The sequence below is a fragment of the Pseudopipra pipra genome, chromosome 5 (genome assembly GCF_036250125.1).
Source record: "Pseudopipra pipra isolate bDixPip1 chromosome 5, bDixPip1.hap1, whole genome shotgun sequence".
Taxonomy (NCBI): Eukaryota; Metazoa; Chordata; class Aves; order Passeriformes; family Pipridae; genus Pseudopipra; species Pseudopipra pipra.
The window spans coordinates 6,702,423-6,721,339 of NC_087553.1; the positions used below are offsets into that span (position 1 = coordinate 6,702,423).

At 40.0% G+C, this 18,917-nt stretch overlaps 1 protein-coding gene across 1 annotated transcript in view; it reads left to right on the forward strand.

Annotated features, from left to right (window-relative positions):
- VWF (von Willebrand factor) overlaps positions 1 to 18,917 on the forward strand; it is a 133,020-nt gene that overhangs the window by 55,134 nt on the left and 58,969 nt on the right. The window contains exons 20-30 of the mRNA XM_064654293.1: positions 2,118 to 2,256; positions 3,203 to 3,337; positions 6,279 to 6,425; positions 7,047 to 7,187; positions 8,818 to 8,937; positions 9,513 to 9,669; positions 10,251 to 10,409; positions 11,440 to 11,575; positions 14,510 to 15,849; positions 16,595 to 16,714; positions 18,589 to 18,732. Coding sequence (XP_064510363.1) covers positions 2,118 to 2,256; positions 3,203 to 3,337; positions 6,279 to 6,425; positions 7,047 to 7,187; positions 8,818 to 8,937; positions 9,513 to 9,669; positions 10,251 to 10,409; positions 11,440 to 11,575; positions 14,510 to 15,849; positions 16,595 to 16,714; positions 18,589 to 18,732 — 2,738 coding nt within the window. The remainder of the gene's footprint in view (positions 1 to 2,117; positions 2,257 to 3,202; positions 3,338 to 6,278; positions 6,426 to 7,046; positions 7,188 to 8,817; positions 8,938 to 9,512; positions 9,670 to 10,250; positions 10,410 to 11,439; positions 11,576 to 14,509; positions 15,850 to 16,594; positions 16,715 to 18,588; positions 18,733 to 18,917) is intronic.

An 18,917-nucleotide genomic window follows, 5' to 3' on the forward strand; every position in this document is an offset into this window, starting at 1 on the left:
GGTACCACTCCTAACTAATGTAAGTTAGACTTGAATTAAGGTTTTATGTGGAAATTTTGACCTTTCGGTGTTTTGTTTCATTTCTTTCCTTTGTAGCTACATATAACTTTGTGAATCATCCACTGTAATTAAACCTGGGGGAAAGTACGACTTGAAAGGGAGAAAGATGGAGGAGAAGCTGATATTTTGCATAGATACAAGTGTTATAATCTGCTTACATTTTGTATAGGTAAAAGTGACTCAGATGAAAAACAGACACGATGAAAATTTTATTGAAACAAGAAGAGTAAAACTCCTGGGTGTTGTTGTGAAATTTGCAAGATTCTTCGTAATAACCATGCACAGTCCTTCTATTTTCAGTCATTCTTATAATCTTTGATCTTAAAATAGTCATAACCATGCTGCTTCATTCTTGTGACTGCCTGTTGTGACATTTCCTCAAATACATAGAATTTCCTTCAATGTCGGGGTTAAGAAAATGTTAGAAATCAGGCTTTGTCTCATTGATAAAAAGTTCTTCCTCGCATTTTAGGTATTTTTCTTGTATGTGAAAGTAAAATTGGAAATAGGGTCCCTCAAAAATGCCACTAGGGCTTTTTTGAACTATGTGTCTTTGAAAAGTTTCACGATAGTTCTCAGCAAATATCAAGTCAAATGACATTTAGAAAGCGATATAGGAAATTACTATTGCTTTGAGAATTAATAAGAATTGAGAGTCTGCATTTTGGAGGTCAGATCTTCCTTTCCTTTTGTTTTTGCTTTTTGTACTGCTGTTGCAGGAGTTCTCATTCTCACTTGTTCTTAGCCAGATGTGAACACCTGCAAACGCAATATATGAGCCAGAGGTGTCAGATTTGGCGTTTACATCCAGCTTGACATATGGGAGGCCCTAATTCATGAACAACGGAATGTCTCCAGGCCTAAGCCAGTGGCAAAACTTTTGTTATGCAATGTATTGGGAATTCATTGCAGAGCTCAATGAAAGTTTTGGAGTAACACTTAGGAAGCAGCACACAGCAGGAATCTGCTAATCTGAATTTTGCTCCACCACGTACTTTATAATCTGCCCGTGCCCATATATACAAAACCTTGGTCTTGCTCTAACTATTAGCAGAGAATTAATGTCAGAGGGTGTAATAGGTTTCATATTACTGAAGTTTCATTCGTTGAAGAAAATGTATTGCAGAATATTTGTTATAATGTGAAATGTTACCAAGATTAAACAACGCTTGTGTTTGGGTTAAGGCATTACTGGAGAACTCAGTTCAGTGCCTGGTTTTTCTTTGGGTAGCAGTTTGATCTTGGGAAAGTATTTCAGGTGCTTTATCCCTGAGTTTTTATTTCTGTAAAGCACAGATAAAATTCCCCTTTCCCTGCCCTTTCAGAACTTGATTAGAAAATTCCTGGGGCACTGATGGTGTCCATCTGCATTCATAGAGTGTTTAGTAGACGAATGTTTTGCCACCCTCAAGCAAGATATTGATTATTATTTTATTAAAGTTGTATTATTTGATATGGTGTCAGCTGCTGTTCTAACTCCCCGTTGACCTTGGTTTTTATTTTATTTGCTCAGTCTCTTGCTAGTTAGCAAATCAATTTATGTCACTGATCAAAAGCCTTTGGGTGTTCAAGGAAAGATCCCCTTTCATACCTTCAGCTTCTGTAGCAAGGCTTGTGGTCCTTCAGGATATCTCTGGAAAAGGGCAAATAGACAGAGTTGGTGCCCTGTTTTTCTAAAATGGTACTTGAAGCACAGCAGCATATCCCAAATAAAATGTTAATGATATTACAAAATATTACTCCAAAGGAGGCCTGTCCAGGCCACTTTTTGGAATAGGGAGATTCAAAAAGCTCGTATTCCTACATGCAGTTTTTAAGAAACAGAGAATCATATCCCTTATTCACTTAACATTAATGCATAATTTGGATTTATACACCCAATGCTGACATATGCTAATTTATATTGATGAGAGAGCCTCTCATCTGGTGTGTGGTAGTGAGCTCCTGGGTGCAGAAACTGTGGCACTTTCACTTTGCCTAAAGCACCTTGCCTTTTGTTGCTTATTATATACATTGCAATAATGATAATTGTCACTGACTTTTTCTCTCTGTCACAGTGTGTGCCAGGGTCGGAAGTGGGAGTGCACCAAAAATTTGTGTGATGGCACCTGCACTGTTATTGGCACAGCCCATTACTTGACATTTGATGGACTGAAATACAAGTTTCCAGGAAACTGTCTTTATGTATTAGTTCAGGTAAGATCATGTCAAATGCTAAAGCTGCCTGATAATATACAAGGTGTTTTACATCAGGTGAGAAGGCCAATGTTGGGATAAATCACAGTAAAATATTTTAATTAGTGAGCCAGATGGATGGTAGAGGAGAGTAGAGCTTTCAGACTTCAAAGATGACTTGAGAATTTTGAAGATTGCATTTTGTTGTATAGAAATTTAGGTTGTCACGTGTCTAGCTGGCAGCCACAAACCTTATGACAGAAGAGCTGTCCGAACTTCATCTCTAACATGGAATTGTGGATATCCATAAAAAATCAATTTTTCCTCATTCTCCTCTAGACTCTTTATCCTGTTCTAGTGGCTTACTGTCTGGTTGGGACAAGGAATGCTCAGTAAACCTTCCCTAAATTCCCCCAGAACAGAGACTCTGCTCTTTCTCTCCAGCACAGTCACTGTCCTCTTCCATGCACCAGCCCTTTTGGAGTACATTGAAAATATCCACTTCCCTCACAGCAAAGAGGAGAGATGGACCTCACAAAGAAAAGAAAATCAATATATTACAATACATCGTTGCTCCCCAAGAAATAGGTTGGCATTACTGTAATTATTTTTCATGTACAGGTAGAAAAGCATGGGTATCAAACTTTTGACTCAAGACTGTGTAAATTTCTTCCTAATTCTTCTTTCTAACCTAACCTTCTAGATTTGTATTTTAATTTTAGCACTGAACCTGTAGAGTCTTGTAAATCAAACAATATCTGTGTATTCAGGGATGGACCTCATGAATATCAAGGCTAAGGACAAAATAAATGAATATGGGAATACTGGACATGTCAAGATATATCCTATTGGTCAAGATTACACAGGGTGTTATCTGAGGCTTCTGTTTGCTCTAGGTGTTTTTCTCTGTACGTGTTTTTAAAATGTACCATGTTACTGACTCATTGATTTATTTTTTATCTGATAGGATTTCTGCAGGGATGACTCTGGAACATTCAGGATACTCATTGCAAATGAAGGTTGCGGCTTCACTGGAGAAAAGTGCAGCAAAAGAGTTATCCTTCTGTATGGAGGAGGGGAAATAGAGTTGTTTAATGGAAATGTATGTATGCTTCTTTTCTCTTGCTTTCCTTTTTTCTTTTTTTTTGGGAAAAGAATTTCAGATTGTTTAGTAAGATATGAGGCATAAATGACCTCGTGCTCAGGGGTTCTTGATCATAAAATGAAAAGATTAGGAGGATTATAATAACCCATTTTGCTCCAAGAGGTATAATGCCATTTTGGTATTTTTCCTTGATGCCAACAAATTTGTCTCACACAGAATGGTTTGGGTTGGAAGGGACCTTTAAAACCACCTAGTTCCAGCCCCCCTGTTGTGGGCAGGGACACCTTCCCCTAGGCCCCTTCCAGGCATGGGGCAGCCACAACCTCTCTGGACAACCCAGTCACTGACCCATAACTAGTAAAATATCAGACCTAATTTAACAATCTGAAGGACTGATCACACAGTAAAAAAAAAGAAGTCATGGCTCAAATGAGTTGATAATGCAGAATGTTAAATTGCCGGATGGAATATCCAGATGACTGGATTCTTCTTTTTCCTCCCCTTTCCTACCCACAAACACTGAAGAACTGAGCAAGAATCACTTCCATCTCCCATGTCCCTCCACAGAAGGAAACAAGCTTTCCAGAGGGCAGAGTTCACTCAGCTCTTTGCCTTGAGCACTGCAACAATTAAGGCCGTCTGTGTTCGAACACTGCAGAGCTGCAGTGGATTATAGTGTTTCAATCACTCCATTTTCAGAAATCCTGTGCTCTGAACTGGCATCTGGACCAGAGAATTTGCAAGAATGTTCCCAGTGAAATGTGAAACCACTCTGCATTTGCCTTATTTTGAGTTAACAGACAAAGCTGTACCAGGTTTTGAATTTCCTGCAAAGTGCCACTGATCCTTGACAGGAAGACAGAAAACATGCCCATTATTGATAGTGTCTGTGCAGGGCATCTTGGCAGCATATGATCCACGTAGGCTTTGGGATGCTGGAGGAACGAACATAGGACATATTGATTACCCAATTCTTTATTTTTACTGCTTAAGAATTCCCTGCCTGGTTGAGGGTGAGTAGCAGTACAGGGATCGTTCCATCAAGTCAGGCTTTGTCTGAAAGCTTCTTTAGGTGACAGATTTTCAGAAAAACTGTGCTTCCATTTGGACTCCTAAGAAAGGGCCAGAAAAGGCAGGAGGTGATTCAGCATCCAGTGACTCCAGCAACAGAGGGTGTTTGGTTCCTGAGAGAGCCTGTCCTTGCAGGAGCTGGATCTGTATTACTACACTGTCCACACAACCCTACTGAATTTTTAGTTGTCTTTTTAGAGAGTTTAATTCTCAGTGTAACAGTATCTAGAACAAGTTTGCCTAGAAATAACAGCAAACAAAATAGAGATCAAGGGAAAACAACTCTTAGGCAAATTCTCACCCAGTGATGACCTCCTGCACTCTTTTTCCACAAGAATCCTTAAAAGCAAGCCCAGGTATCGACTATTTTTTTTTCCATTAAAATGTTTCCAAATAGCATTGTTTTAAGATGATCTGTTTTGAGAGCAGCTTCTAATTTTAGGTAAATGGGGACTTAATTGAAGTATATATATGTTACAGTTCTGGCTGACATTTACAAAAAAAAATTGTGAAATAATTTCTGCCAAGATTTGTGAAATAAATCTGCCAGTTTGCAAGGTCAAAAGTTGGACTTCATGATTGGGAAAAAAGCCTCCATAAACATAGAAATTTTGTAATTTAGGTCAACCTCCCAGCTCAACTTTGTCCTTTGTTTTTTGCCTGAGTTTGGAAAGACAAAAGCTGCTCTAGAAGCAACCAAGTGACTAGGCTGTGTAGTCATACATGGGCCATAGGAGAAGGTAAAAGAACTTCCACTACCTAAATATTTTTAAGATATTCTCCTCTAAAAACATTGAAGGCCCCCCTTAGGAGATCCATGGAAGATGTGAACTGTCTTCTTTGGGGATAAAAGTTTCTGATGATAACTCAGAGGTGAGGAGAACTGAATTTCATTGCTGAGCTTTTGCCGAATTGAGCAAGAAAGAATAATGGAATAAGGAATATTTCTCCCTCAAACTAGGGAGTGGATGAATAGTTTGTGGGCTCCTCTTTCTCCCTTGATTGTATTGATTGAAACTTTTCATCTACTTCTTTCACAATTAAGCAGTTAATGCATTAATGGTGCTTAAAGTAACAGCTGTGCCAGACTTTTCTTTCCAAATGTGGTTAATAATTCTATTAGAGTACCCATTGAAAGGGGATTATGGTGTGAAAGAAAGTGTTTTAAATTAATCTCTTAAATTCTTAGAAGCTGGAGGCAGTGAAGTTGCAGCCAGATGGAAGAGAAATAGTCACAGGGGAAGGGAAAGCGATGGAAAAATGAAGATACGCTGAAAGGAATCTCTCTGGATGTAGATCTCTCTTGGTGTAGAGTTGGGAAGAAAGTTCTTCCTGACTTCAAGATCAGACTCTGGTCCTTTAGAAGCCACTGATGCATGTGGTTTTTCTAGTTCCTATTAAACTCAAACCTAACCAGTCCCTTGGTTGTTGCCAGCCCTCAGGAGCACAGAATTAGTTTCCTAAAAATATGAAATAAAAAACAAAAACCAAAAAAACCCCAAAAACTAAAAACCAACACATAATTATTCAGTGAACCATTGACCAAATACTAAATTGATCATTAATTAGGAATACCCTGTCTTCTTTATCAGCTCTCACTGCTCTGTGTGTCAGTATTTGTGGTGAGTGTATGTTATATTCTGGGAGCATGAGGGACCACATCCAAAAATTATAGAAATGGGATGAGAAATACTGCACTTGTATCCCAATTTTCTGTTTTACTCTGGAGCATCTGGATAGTGTGTGGGAACTCTCTAGAGAACAGCATGTTTGAAAGTACCTGTTGACCTATGAGCACGTGTTCCACTGGGACTTGAAATAGTAACTAGAGCCACTGTTGATAGCACAATGTGTTTCTCTTGCTCAGGTGAACATCAAGATACCTCCTAATGATGAAAATAATTTAGAAGTCATGAAGTCTGGCCGTTATTACATCATTTTACTGGGTAAGAGCATCAGTGTGACCTGGGATCTGGCCATGGGAGTCTCTGTTATCTTAAAAGGCAATTTCAAAGTAAGTGTTTTTTGTTTTTCTTCTTATTCTCGCTAAAGAATGCCCTTACCCTCTCTCTGGGGAACAGCATTCTTTTTTTAATGCAGACTTGCTGATAGATTTCCTGGAGTATTAGGCACTTGCTTGAAAATAAAGGCTTTTCTTTGGTAATACCATTAGACTGCCCTGCTTTCCTGGTAGTTCAATTGTGAGGTGTAAATCCTGGCTCATTGGAGATGAGCTATGACAGAAAGGCTGAATGCTGAGGTGCCTCAGAATAACTGTGCCTTGAGTGATTTCTTCTGTATTCAGGAAGAGCAGTGTAAGGAGCCAGATTCCTGAGGACTCTCATCTCCAGAAATAAAATGGGATTGTAGGGCCATACTCCAAGTACAGCCAGCAGGCACTGCTGATTAGAGTTGGAGACAGTGTGGTCCTACTTTCAGCTAAGCAGAATGGGAACAAGAGCTAAACTTTTCTGTGAAAGACCATGCCTATTTTAGTGGACTTGGCAAGACCCTGGGTAATTCAGCTTTTAAGCCTCATGGCATTAAAGCTGTAGGCTAAAAAGACTTCTCAACAAAACCCTAAGCCAGTGTACAGATGTAAGATTTATGTGTTTTGTGTTTCTTTCCCTGCAAGGATCAAGTGTGTGGTCTTTGTGGAAATTTTGATGGAATCCAAAACAATGATTTGACCAGCAGCAGTGAGCATCTTGAAGTAGATCCAGTTGACTTTGGGAATTCTTGGAAAGTTAATCCATCCTGTGCTGATGTTGAAAAGGTGAGTTTGAATGAATTGTGAAAACTAATTAATGTGGGTTACAGTATCACTCAGGAGTGGGCAAAGAGGTTTGAAAGGATAAGTAGAAATTAACTCCTTTCCCCATGTTTTTGCCAAATAATGTTATTTCTTGAAATCTGATAGGAGATCAATTAACTTACACAATGCTGCTGTGTTGCCTGGCCTCAGATGAATGTCAAAACAGCCAATCTGTATGGTGTAGGGGCTGTTCATAGAGTTATCCAACCCAGATGCTTGAAATCAAGGTATAACTGGAAATCTCATTTTACAGTTTAACCTGAAGACAACCAGCTGTAAGTTTCAGTCACGGGGAATTCAGATAAAAATTTCGTATTTCCCTATCCAAATTTCTATATCCCAAATCTTAGTTTGTCCATTACAAACAACAGAATACTTAGGTTAATTTCTTTCTATTTGCTTCTCATTCTTTTTCTAAAGAGCATTCAGTTGCTGTTTTAAAGTTGGAGTGGCTTGATCAGAAAGAGCAGGATATTGAGAGGGGACATGAGACTTTATTGCCATCTATGGTTGCATCTGAATTTTGGGGGGGTACCTGCTATCTGGAAGTGTTATCTATGTCCCAGTGCTGGAGATTTCATAGGGTGCTAATTAAATTACACATGAGAGTCTGTGTTCTCTTTTCCAAATACAGAGTTTTGAAAGAATGGAACTGAGTAATAAATTTATATTGAGCTGGCAAATGATAATAATAACCCATAGTATTTCCAAATCAAAAAATGTGAGGAAGCAGCTTGAAGACAACTTGTTCTGACAATTGTAAAATGAAGCATCTCATTCAGCTGATGCTTTTTAAGGCTAAAAACTTTTTCTTGAAAATTTGTCTAAATGGTCAGAGGGGAGGGTGGGAGGAAGAAAAAAAAGCCTTTTTTAGATCTTTTAAGAAAATATTTAAACGGTCAGAAAGTTGAAATGAAACATTTATTCTTGATCACATGAAATCTTTTGGGTTACTTTGCTAATTATGTGCAAGTGTGACATAGCCACAGTGTTGTTGAATGCTGAATGTCACTGTTCATGTGAGTTGGTTGGAGCACAGAGGAATTTGCAATACTGAGGAGTAAGGCTGAGAAGGAGCAGCTTCTCATTTAAGTGTAACACACTTAAGGCACAGGACAGAACCTGTAGAGTGTCACAGTGATAAATGCCATGTCAATGCTAGTGCTCTGTGCTCTTAGATAAATTGAATGGGAGAGAGAGAGAGACTACTGAATCATTCAGCAGTGGCCTTGGATATTGTTTGCTGAAGTCTGATCATATTTTTGAGCCTTGTTGACCTTCTGCAGAGATGTGGATGATCATTTTTCAGGATGAGTGTTTGGTACAGAGTGTCTTACTGTCATCAAAATGTCTAAGTTAAAACTGCAGTGTACAGGTAAGAGCTGGAGAAAATCTAGGAGGTGATCTGCTCTGCTCTGCATTCTGCCATGGCAGGATCTGTGCGGGTTGTACAACGAGTTGAAACTTTACTCAAAGAAACAATTACCTTTGTCATGAAAAATTACTAGTGAGCCTCTTGCTTCAGTTTGAGGAGCACTGAGGTCTTAAAGGCAAGGCTAATGCAATCTCTACTGTCTCTTACAATATTAAGCCCAACCTGGAACAGACCTTGATGTCACCACTGTGTGATGGAAACATAGTGAAGCAGATGATGGTAGAAACATCATGCAGCATTTTGTCTGGAGATCTCTTCAAAGAATGCAAAAAATTTGTGAGTATTGAATCATGTGTTTCACATTCTTCAATTCTGTGTGGTCTGTGCTGACACTGGTTATAGCTAAGGGGAAAGGTGTGGTTGTGCTGACAGCACATGGGACTTGGAGGAGGCTGACTCGTGTTCTCATCTCTCATCCTGTCCTGTAGCTGATGCTTCCTGGGAAAATGCAGAATAGCATGTGGGAGTAAGCTATAGAGTAACTGAGGGAGATTTTACTGTAAAGCCCAGAGGCTGGCACATGAAGTGAAGCATAAGGGTTGAGACTTGAGGGAAGGGGGAGCTGAGCTAATGTAATACCCACGGTGCTGCACAAGAGGGATGGGAATGAGACCTAAAAACATATAAAATTGTTTTATATGGGGAATAGTAAGAGACAACAAACTGCAGTTTATATAGCATCTTTGAGGGTGTGGTCTTGCTGACATCAGGAGCAATATCAGCACTGATTTATGTGGCACCTCAACTCTTGACAAGTGGAGCACCCAAACCATCTGAAGGTTAAATATGTCTACAGGAAGGAGATGAGGGGAATCACTGAGTGTACTGTGCTCCATGTTTCTCTTTTGTAGGTGAATCCTGAGCCCTACATAGACATTTGCATGTATGACACTTGTGCTTGTGAATCTATTGGGGACTGTGCCTGTTTCTGTGACACCATCGCATCCTACGCTCATGTCTGTGCACAGAAGGGGGTCGCTGTTCACTGGAGGTCACAGACCCTGTGCCGTAAGTACTGGGTACATGAGGAAGAACTGGGTGAAAAGATTCAGGATTTTGGCTCAGATAAGCTGGTCAGACTTAGCTCTACTTCCACTGATGTCCAGAGAACTTCACCTTAATGGGACCGGGCTGGCAGCTCACGCTGACATTTCCACTCCCTTTTCTATTTCTGTTCAGAGTCGTACCTCAAAACTCCATTCCATCAATTAAAGTATACCATAATGTGTGGTGCAAACAAATCTAGAGACAGAAACGTTCTCTGTAATACATATATATATATGTGTGCGTTAATTAAAGCTTAAAGTTTGTGGAGTTTTTGCATTTGCAGTTATCAAACCCAAATATCTCTAGTCTAGACTCTAGTCTAGTACTTAATTATGTAAAAAAAAGATGCAAGTGTGAAGAAGTGGCCTGCCCTGCATGTAGTAAAAAAATAAATAAATAAAAATTGTTTATAGGTGGAAATATTTGTTTTTCTGGGAATACGTGGTCCACTTTATATGACACTTGGTGTCATAGTTCTGAGAGGCATGGTGAATAAATACTCTGGTTTGATATTTTTTGCCTCTGATTCTTTCCCTGCATAGCACAAAGCTGTGAGGACCTGAACAAAAATGAATTAGACTATCAGTGTGAATGGAGATATAACAGCTGTGGGCCTGCTTGTCCTATAACGTGCCAACACCCACAGCCTTTGGAGTGTCCTCTGCAGTGTGTGGAAGGATGCCACGTACACTGTCCTGCAGGTAAGTCCATCTTTTACTTTACTTAAACAGTTACTTATCTTTTTCTTCTGCTTGACAGGCTTACTGATGTGTTTTCACTACAGTTTCTTACTGCCTAAGTAGCGAGATGGTTGATCATCTTGGTTTGGGTTTGTGAAATGAGCACAGTGTGGGGGAGGGCATGAAGTGGTGCCTAAAAGAGGAGGATGAAACACTGCCAGCAAGAACAAGAGAAGATGGGAACAGGTGGATAGGAAAGGAGGATAGGAGGATTAGGGGCTGTGTGGCAACAGAGATTGTTGGCTATGTGGTTAAAGTAGGGTATGAACTTGTCCTGGACATTGATAAAATACTCTCCTTCAGAGCAGCTATGACAGTGGGGGAAACCCATTGCCTTGATGGGCTTAATACCTCCAAGATGCTCCTGAGAGTGCCCAGCAGGCATCCCCCTGTGAGCCTGAGCTTCCAGCTTAACTGTTCCCAACAACTACCTCGTAGAAAAGGGAAAGGAAAAAAATACAGTAAATATGGGGCAGGGAGAGGAAAGATGGAGTGAAAGAGAAAGAGTGCAAAACAAGAGCCAAAAGGAGAGTGAAAACTCAGATAAATTGTTCCTAAAGACAGAGCAAGAAGACATGAAGGCAAAGAAAAAAGGTATTTTAAGAACCAAAATAACTATTCTGGGCCCTGGTGTCTCTGACCAGAATGAGGTAGGGGATAGGGGGAGAAATAAACAATACACATGTACAAAGGGAAATGCCATTTTCTCCTGTCTTCTCCCCTGTTTTGTTCTAAAGATATGTTCACCTTCCATGTGGTGCTGGCTGTTGCAGGTTATACACCAGGTTAAGTACTTCCAATATCTAAATAAAAGCCATTATGAAGGAAGGAGATACTGCTCTGTGTTGAGCTGGCAGTGGCCATAAAACCAAACACAGTGTTCAGAAGGTTTGAGCCCACCTGAGAAGAGTCAATATGTTTTTAGTGCAATGATTAGTTTTAAAATTCGTGAAAATTGGCATCTTTTTACTGATGTGCTGTTTCGAAACAGGGAAAATACTTGATGAACTGTCCCTGGATTGTGTCAGTCCAGAAGACTGTCCCGTGTGTGCAGTTGGAGATGACAAGATCCCACATGGAAGGAGAGTAGTTTTGAACAGAGATGATCTACAGCGCTGTCAATCTTGGTATGATGGGTTTATGCAGTGAATGTTGAGTGGGATGAAGGGACAGGGGTGAAGTACATCCACATTAATAAGTTTATTGGTGTAAATTTAAATGTATTGCTGACAGGGAAGCTTGGAGCCACTTTTTACATCAATTCCCCTTCACATAGAGCCCAAAGCTGAAGTTTTTCAGTGACAGTAGGGATTATAGGATGTCAGCTGAACTAAAATTCATAAATTCCTTTCAAAAAAGGCCTTTTCCCATGTGTAGGTGGCCCTACTGGCTTCAGATGTTTCACTTCTTTTTGTGCAATGTGTGATTCAACATCAATAAAGTTGTCAGACTCTTTCCCTCTGCCAGCGCTAAAAAATATCCTGCGTATGGCGCAGGGTCCGAATGTGCACTCAGTGTAGAACTTGCTGAGATTATTAGCAGTTGGAATTGTGTACTGTTACTGGAAAACCAATTTCCAGAAGATTTTAAGGCGGTCTGATCCTGCATGCATGCATTTCCAAATGTGATGGAATGCATGGCAGGGGGCAGGGTGCATGGTGCTGTGCACCGAGCAGGATGAGGGCCCTCGGCTGCAGTGCAGCAGAGACTGTTTGTATTCTGTATAATGCCCTGTGGCATATTATGTATTTTCTGGAAGTTTGGCATTCTCCAGATGTCTGGACCCTTGATGGATACTTTCACCAGTCACTTACAATGCTGTGAATACAAGAGATTTTTCCATCCTGTAAATTGATCAGATTTAATGGAAAGTGAGTTGTGAAACCGCAGCAGTTATTAAGCCAAACTAACACCTTAGCTCCAAGTGCTCTGAACCTCACAGAAGCTCTAAATGGGTACAAACTTCCAATTTCCAGTCTCTTGCCAGAGCTCAGGTACGTCCGTGCTATAAACCCAGGGCTTGAGCTCCAAGGCTGATCAATTAAATATATATTTTTTTAACAATATACACAAAGAACCTTGAATTCCATCAAAAGGTCAAAAAAGAGTCTCCATAAATGAGTCTCTGTTCCCTAATTTTTGTAATCCTTAATAATAATTTATCTTAAATGTTGATACACTGGCCACTGCTCACAAAAGATGTCAGAACATTAGGAAAACTTACCTCACTAGGGAAACATCCTTTTGCATAACTGTCACCTAATTTAGATGCCTACACCATCTGTACAAACAATAGAAAATATTGCACAAAAATGAATTTCATAGCAAATATCCAAAGGAAATTGGAAACTAGAAGAGCCTTGTTCATATTAGGATTAAAATAATAAATCTTCTGCTGCTGTATGCTAATGCCAGAAGTAGCTGTGCATTTTGCAATTAGGAAGATACTACAATAAGCCTGAAGAGAACAGAACACCTAAACTAAGAGAACTTAAATGAAGGTGCCATGTGTAAAGTGAAGCATTTTCCTGGAAAATGGCGCCTTCTTCCATTATTGACTCATTTAGTTCGTACATCCTGGGTTTTCTCTGGCAGTGAAAACAAGCATTTTTTGATCCTTGCTCTTTGACAACCTTTCCCTATTCTGTTTCTTGGACTGTCCAGTAAGACAAGGAGAACATATAGACTGACTCTGTTCCACCCTGTGTGTGAGTACAGTCATGTTCTTTGCTCTGATAAGTGAAGCTGATCAGAGGGCTGGAACACCTCTCCTGTGAGGAAAGGCAGAGAGAGTTGGGATTGTTCAGCCTGGAGAGGAGAATTATCCAGGGAGACCTTGATGTGACCTGTCAGTACTTAAAGGGAGCCTATGAGAAAGATGGGGACAAACTTTTTAGCAGAGCCTGCTCTGACAGGACAAGGAGTGACGATTTTAAACTGAGAGAGAGCCAGTTTAGACTGGATATAAGGAAGAAGTTTTTTACAATGAGAGTTGTAAAACGCTGGCATAGGTTGCCCAGAGAGGTAGTAGATACCCCATCCCGGGAAACATTTCAAGTCAGGCTGGATGGGGTTCTGAGGAGCATGATCTGTCGAAGATGGCCCTGCTTTTTGCAGGAGGGTTGGACTAGATGGCTTCTAAGAGTCCCTTCCAGCCCAAATGATTCTATGATTCTAGGAGATAAAGAGAATCGTGCAAGCAGGAATCAGAAGGGCAGAAGTTTTAAAGACTTGCTAAAGGTGGATGAATTATAAACAAGTTCCTGAAAGGTGGAGGGTGACAGAGGTGAAAAAGCTCACAGTGGTACAGAAAGGTGAATAGTGGAAAAGGCAGAGATGGGGGAAAACGAAAATAGGAGCTGATATAGAAAGGGAAAAATGGAGGTGAGTAGAAATATTGGAAATAAACCATTTAATATGAGAAAAGGGACTGAAAGAAATCATGGTAAACAACAGGAAGATAAGAGACATAAAAAACAATGGAGGACAAACATGTGCTAAATGTTGTATTCAGAACAAAATGAAGTCAGGAAAAAACCCCAGGAATTCGGAGCACTTCAGAGGAAGAAAAAAGGCTTAATTTCACCAAGGTTAAAAGCTGGGTAAACCAGGCCCCTGTACAAAATGTGCGGAGTCGTATCAGAGCTAAAACATCTTTCCTACTCTAGGGTTTTACTTTGTGTTGGCTGCCTCCAGTTTGCCTCATGGTTTGCTTCCTTGTGAAGCAAACTGGATTAACCAGTTCAGTCCACCATTAGCTTGTAGGCATCTGTACTGATGCTCGGTGGGTTCCTGGACAGTTTTCAGACATGGATTTTACACATTCTGCCAAAGGCTTATGTAAGGACAAACGTGCATAAACATGTAGGATTTAGCTGTGCAATACCTTGAGGGGAGTTGTGGGGAAATGGGCTGGAGGGGAAAAAAATCCTTCATGTCATACTTTATTTTTGTTGTGCTTTTGAGATATTTAATTGGTTTTGTATGAACATTCTTTTATTATGTGTGGATGATGTGTTATTATAAGCATTATTATTTACAGTTGCTTCCAATTTTCGTAGTCTATGTGAAGGGAAGAACTTAACCTGTGTAGCCTGTGAGCCTGTGGAGAGCACCCTAACACTGACAACACCTATTCCAGAGGAGGATATTGAGCGACCAGCCAGTGAATACTCGTGCAGCAAGATGATGGACTTGGCCTTCCTAATTGATGGCTCCAATAAACTGTCAGAGGAGGACTTTGAACAGCTGAAGTCTTTTGTAATTGGTGTGATGAAGAAACTCCACATCTCCCAAAAGAAGATCCGAGTGTCAGTTCTAGTGTATAGGGGTGGTCCCACAATCTATCTTGGCCTTAAAGACATTAAAACAAATTCCCAGATGAGAAAAATTGTCCAAGGCATAAAATACACTGGTGATAAAGAAGCGTCTGCCTCTGAAGTCCTTAAATACACTGTGTTTCACGTGTTTGGAAAAGCAGAAAGGACCAATGCTGCCAGAATTGCAGTGCTATTTATAGCAAGCAAGTCTTCAGGAAAAGTCCGCAGCATCCTCCAACTAATGAAGAATAGAGATATCGCAGTAATACCTGTGGGGATCGGGCCCCACATCAACGTGGAGCAAGTCAAGTTCATTGAAAGGCAGTCACCACTTAATAGATCCTACCGAGTGAGCAATGTTTTAGAACTAATGGACAGGGGAGATGATCTCATTGATGGTCTGTGTGAACTTGGACCTGAAGAAAGTTCTCTGTTACTGGCTACATCCGCTCCAACAATGTCCGGTGTCCTCCTTCCCCCTTTGGGATCCACAGCCCCATCACCCTCTTCAGCAAAGCCCCCTCCCCAAAAGCTGGATATTGCTTTTCTTGTGGAAGGCTCTGACAATGTGGGGGAGGAAAATTTCAATAAAGTGAAGGAGTTCATTGAGAAGGTGGTCACAGGAATGAATGTGGGATGGGACGATATTCATGTTACAATCATGCAGTATTCAGAGACTGTCACTCTGGAGTATTCCTTTAGGGAAATGCAGTCAAAGGAAAATATTATTGAGAAGGTGAGGGGCATACCCTACCAAGGAGGGAAGGCTACCAACACTGGGAATGCCCTCAATTATATTTCCAAACACACATTTACAACAGCAAATGGGGGCAGGCAAGATGTTCCTCGCTTGGTATATATGGTGTCATCCAGTCCTTCCACAGATGTTATCACACAACCCCCCAGGAGCATAAATGTTATTCCCATAGGCATAACCCCTGGTGCAAATATCCAAGAGCTCAGAAGGATCAGCCAGCCTAATAACCCAATTATCTTGAATAGTTATAACAGACTTATTGAAGAAGCACCTGAATTAGTGCTGCAGTCATGCTGCTCTCACAGACGTTGGGCCGAAATTATAGGTAAAATTGGATGTATTTTCTCTGTAATTTCCTCTTTCCTCTGTCCTATCTCTTCCCTTTACCCCTGAAATTGATGAAATTTGAAGGGCCCCTGTGTCTGTTTTGGTATCTTGTTGTCCAAATGCCAGGGAAGGACTATCTGTCTTCATTGGAGGATGAAGATGTTGCCCCAGTTCAGCAGAACTCTGCACAGACCTACAGTGAGCCTTCTGTAGGCTCAGAATTTCTTGTGTTCTTTTGTCAGTAAAGTACAGTAGTTTTCAAATCAGCTAGAGGAGAAAACCACTTATTCTTCTCTAGTATAATACAAGAATTTACTTTCTGTTTCCTGAAGTCTTCATTGGCTTTTTCTTTTTTTATTGCTTTTTTTTGTTTGTTTGTTTGGGGGTGATGAAGTTATTTTTTGGGTTTTGTTAGTTTGTTTTTGTTTTGTTTGTTGTTGGTTTGTATTGGGGTTTTTTTGTTGTCATTGTTTGTTGTTGGTTTTCGTTTTAGTCCCCTGAGAGTAAAATAAAATTAGTACAAAAGCAGGAATTGAAATACTCATGCATCCCACTGAATATGAATCTCAGGGCTTTCGTTAAAGGGGCATCACTTACTGTTTTAACTGGTCATTATCCTGCTTTGTTTTCCCAAGATACAAATATATCTGCCCTTTCTGCTCCTACCCATAGATTAGCAGATACTACTTCTGCTTATCATGTATAAAATAACCTTTTTCCCTTTTCCTCCACCCCACCCTCAGAGTTGTGCAACAAACCTATGGATGTCATGTTTCTTCTGGATGGAAGTTCCAATATTGGAGCAGCAGAGTTCGAGGAAATGAAAAGCTTTGTGCGGGCATTTATTGAAAGTGTCGTGATCAGTACGTACCTGTCTTTTCACTAAAACACACCAAGATGTTTGGTGTTCTTTTGCTTGTACAGGACAAAGCAGCTCCTCAGCGTAGGTTTTTCAATTTTTATTTTTAAATAACTCGTTCCAATTGAAGTTTATATCGGGGAAATCAGGCTAGTCAAGTTTTTTGCTCAGATACAGTTCAGTTTCCTCCCAAATCAAGCTGTTGTGGTTCAGGTAGATACAGGTTTGACATCCAGTTCTGTGAGTCGTGTGATGAGGAGTAGCTTGGACGTGTGGTGTTGAGCACTTCCATGTAAATACTGTGTGCACCAAGCAGGACAAGGGGTCTCTGTCACAGGATGGAGATTTACTTTAAAAAAAGATTTACTTAAAAAGAAAAGTGAAAATACATGGTTTTGGTTCAGTTCTGAATTGGGTTCAACATACTTGAAAATAATAGCTCAAGTTCAGTTCTGGTCCAAATCAGAATGGGTAATTCAGAGGAGTTTTGCTTCAGGTTTGGTCTGACTGCAAGGTTTTGGTCTTTGTGTGCCACTGTACCAAGTCCATCCACATGGCAAGGGCTACACAGGATCCCTTGTTTTCCCAGTAGCATTTAACAAACCGGGATTATTTTTCTTAATTAGAATTGTACTTTTTCAATTCAGCATTAAACCATTTCCAGGAAGCAACTGCTGTTACTGGTGGTGTTTCTCACTGGTTTTTGACATGTTTGTGTTATACCTGTGCTTCCAAAAGAGGTGATAATTAGAGAGCTCACAGAGGAAAAGTATAGCATTTCTGTATGTGTAGAATAACTTGGATTTTTTAGAGATCCTACATGGAAGACACTCTGATTCTGAAAATTGCATGCATGCATGATATAAAGAAGCAAGACAAGTGAAACAAACACAAACTATACAATAAAGAGGGAATTTCTTTTAGTCCAGATGTCTTCCTTATCTTTGAAGCCTGTAATAACAAGTGTTATATCATTAACAAAAGGACATCAATAAACCAGCTATGAAATACTCCTCCATGAAAAAACTATAAAGTGTAGATGGTAACCAATATTCAATATAGCACTGCAACATTTGGGTAGATGAAATAACAATGATTAACTTCATTCATAAATGTTTTGCAACGAATTGGTAAAGACTAATTGTGGTCTATACATAAATATCTTCAGTACACAGTAGAAGTCCTTCTAAGGCCATGAGGAGAGATACAGCCAATCATTATAAGCAATGTGTTGCCTGGTTCAATTCTGCAAATCTGATATTTTATAACTATCTCTATCAACTCTCAGTTAACAGTTTTATTAATACTTCTTACATAATGTATAATCAGAACCAGGATGTCAGAAGAAAGCAGAACTTGGAATTTCTCTTCATTTGCTTGCGCTGCTCAAGCTCCCTGGGTGCATTGTGTCCCATGCACGTCACTCCAGTGATGTATGACAGAAGGAATTTTGCATGGAATGGTGTCATCCAGGGAGCTTGGCCCACCTGACAAATGGGGCATCAAACTACTGCTTGTGCAAAACAATATGCACATAAAAAAGGTGATGTTTAGACAATTTTAAAATGGAAAAGGAATAATATTGGAGATCAATAAAGTGAAATTCTCCAATCATGGTCAAATTGATTTGGGGTAAAACACTGCATGCTGACTCCTCACAGAAAATCAACGGTTTCCAGCAGCTGTGTATTTTTTTCATATGGGTATTGTTGCATTTTGATCTTTTGATTGAAAATGCAACTTTCACACTCCGATGGAAAAATCACTGTCTAGTTGTGCTTAATGTAAATCACAAACACAAGGTATCCTTTAGATTTATTTTAAGGCATTCATTCATATGCACTGCTTAAAGTGTTTATTTTCTTCTTTCTGCTTCAGGTGATACTTCAGTTCATGTGTCAGTTCTGCAATATGCCAGGGAAAATAATCTAGAAATCTCGTGGAACGTGCCTCAAGAGACTGAAAGGCTCGTAGACATGGTGCAGTCCATTCAACAAAGGGAGCAAGGTCCTACCAGACTAGGTGAGTGATTTTTTGCGTGTTGATGTTCAAGCAAGAAGAGGAAATCCACCACCACTCAGAAATGCTAAATATAGCCTGACCCCAAGCAGCAATTTATGTCAGTGCCATTGTGGTAGTGTTCTGGAGTAGGACTCTTAAGTTGTTTTGTTTTGTTTTTTTTTTTGTTCATTCATACCTTTATTATG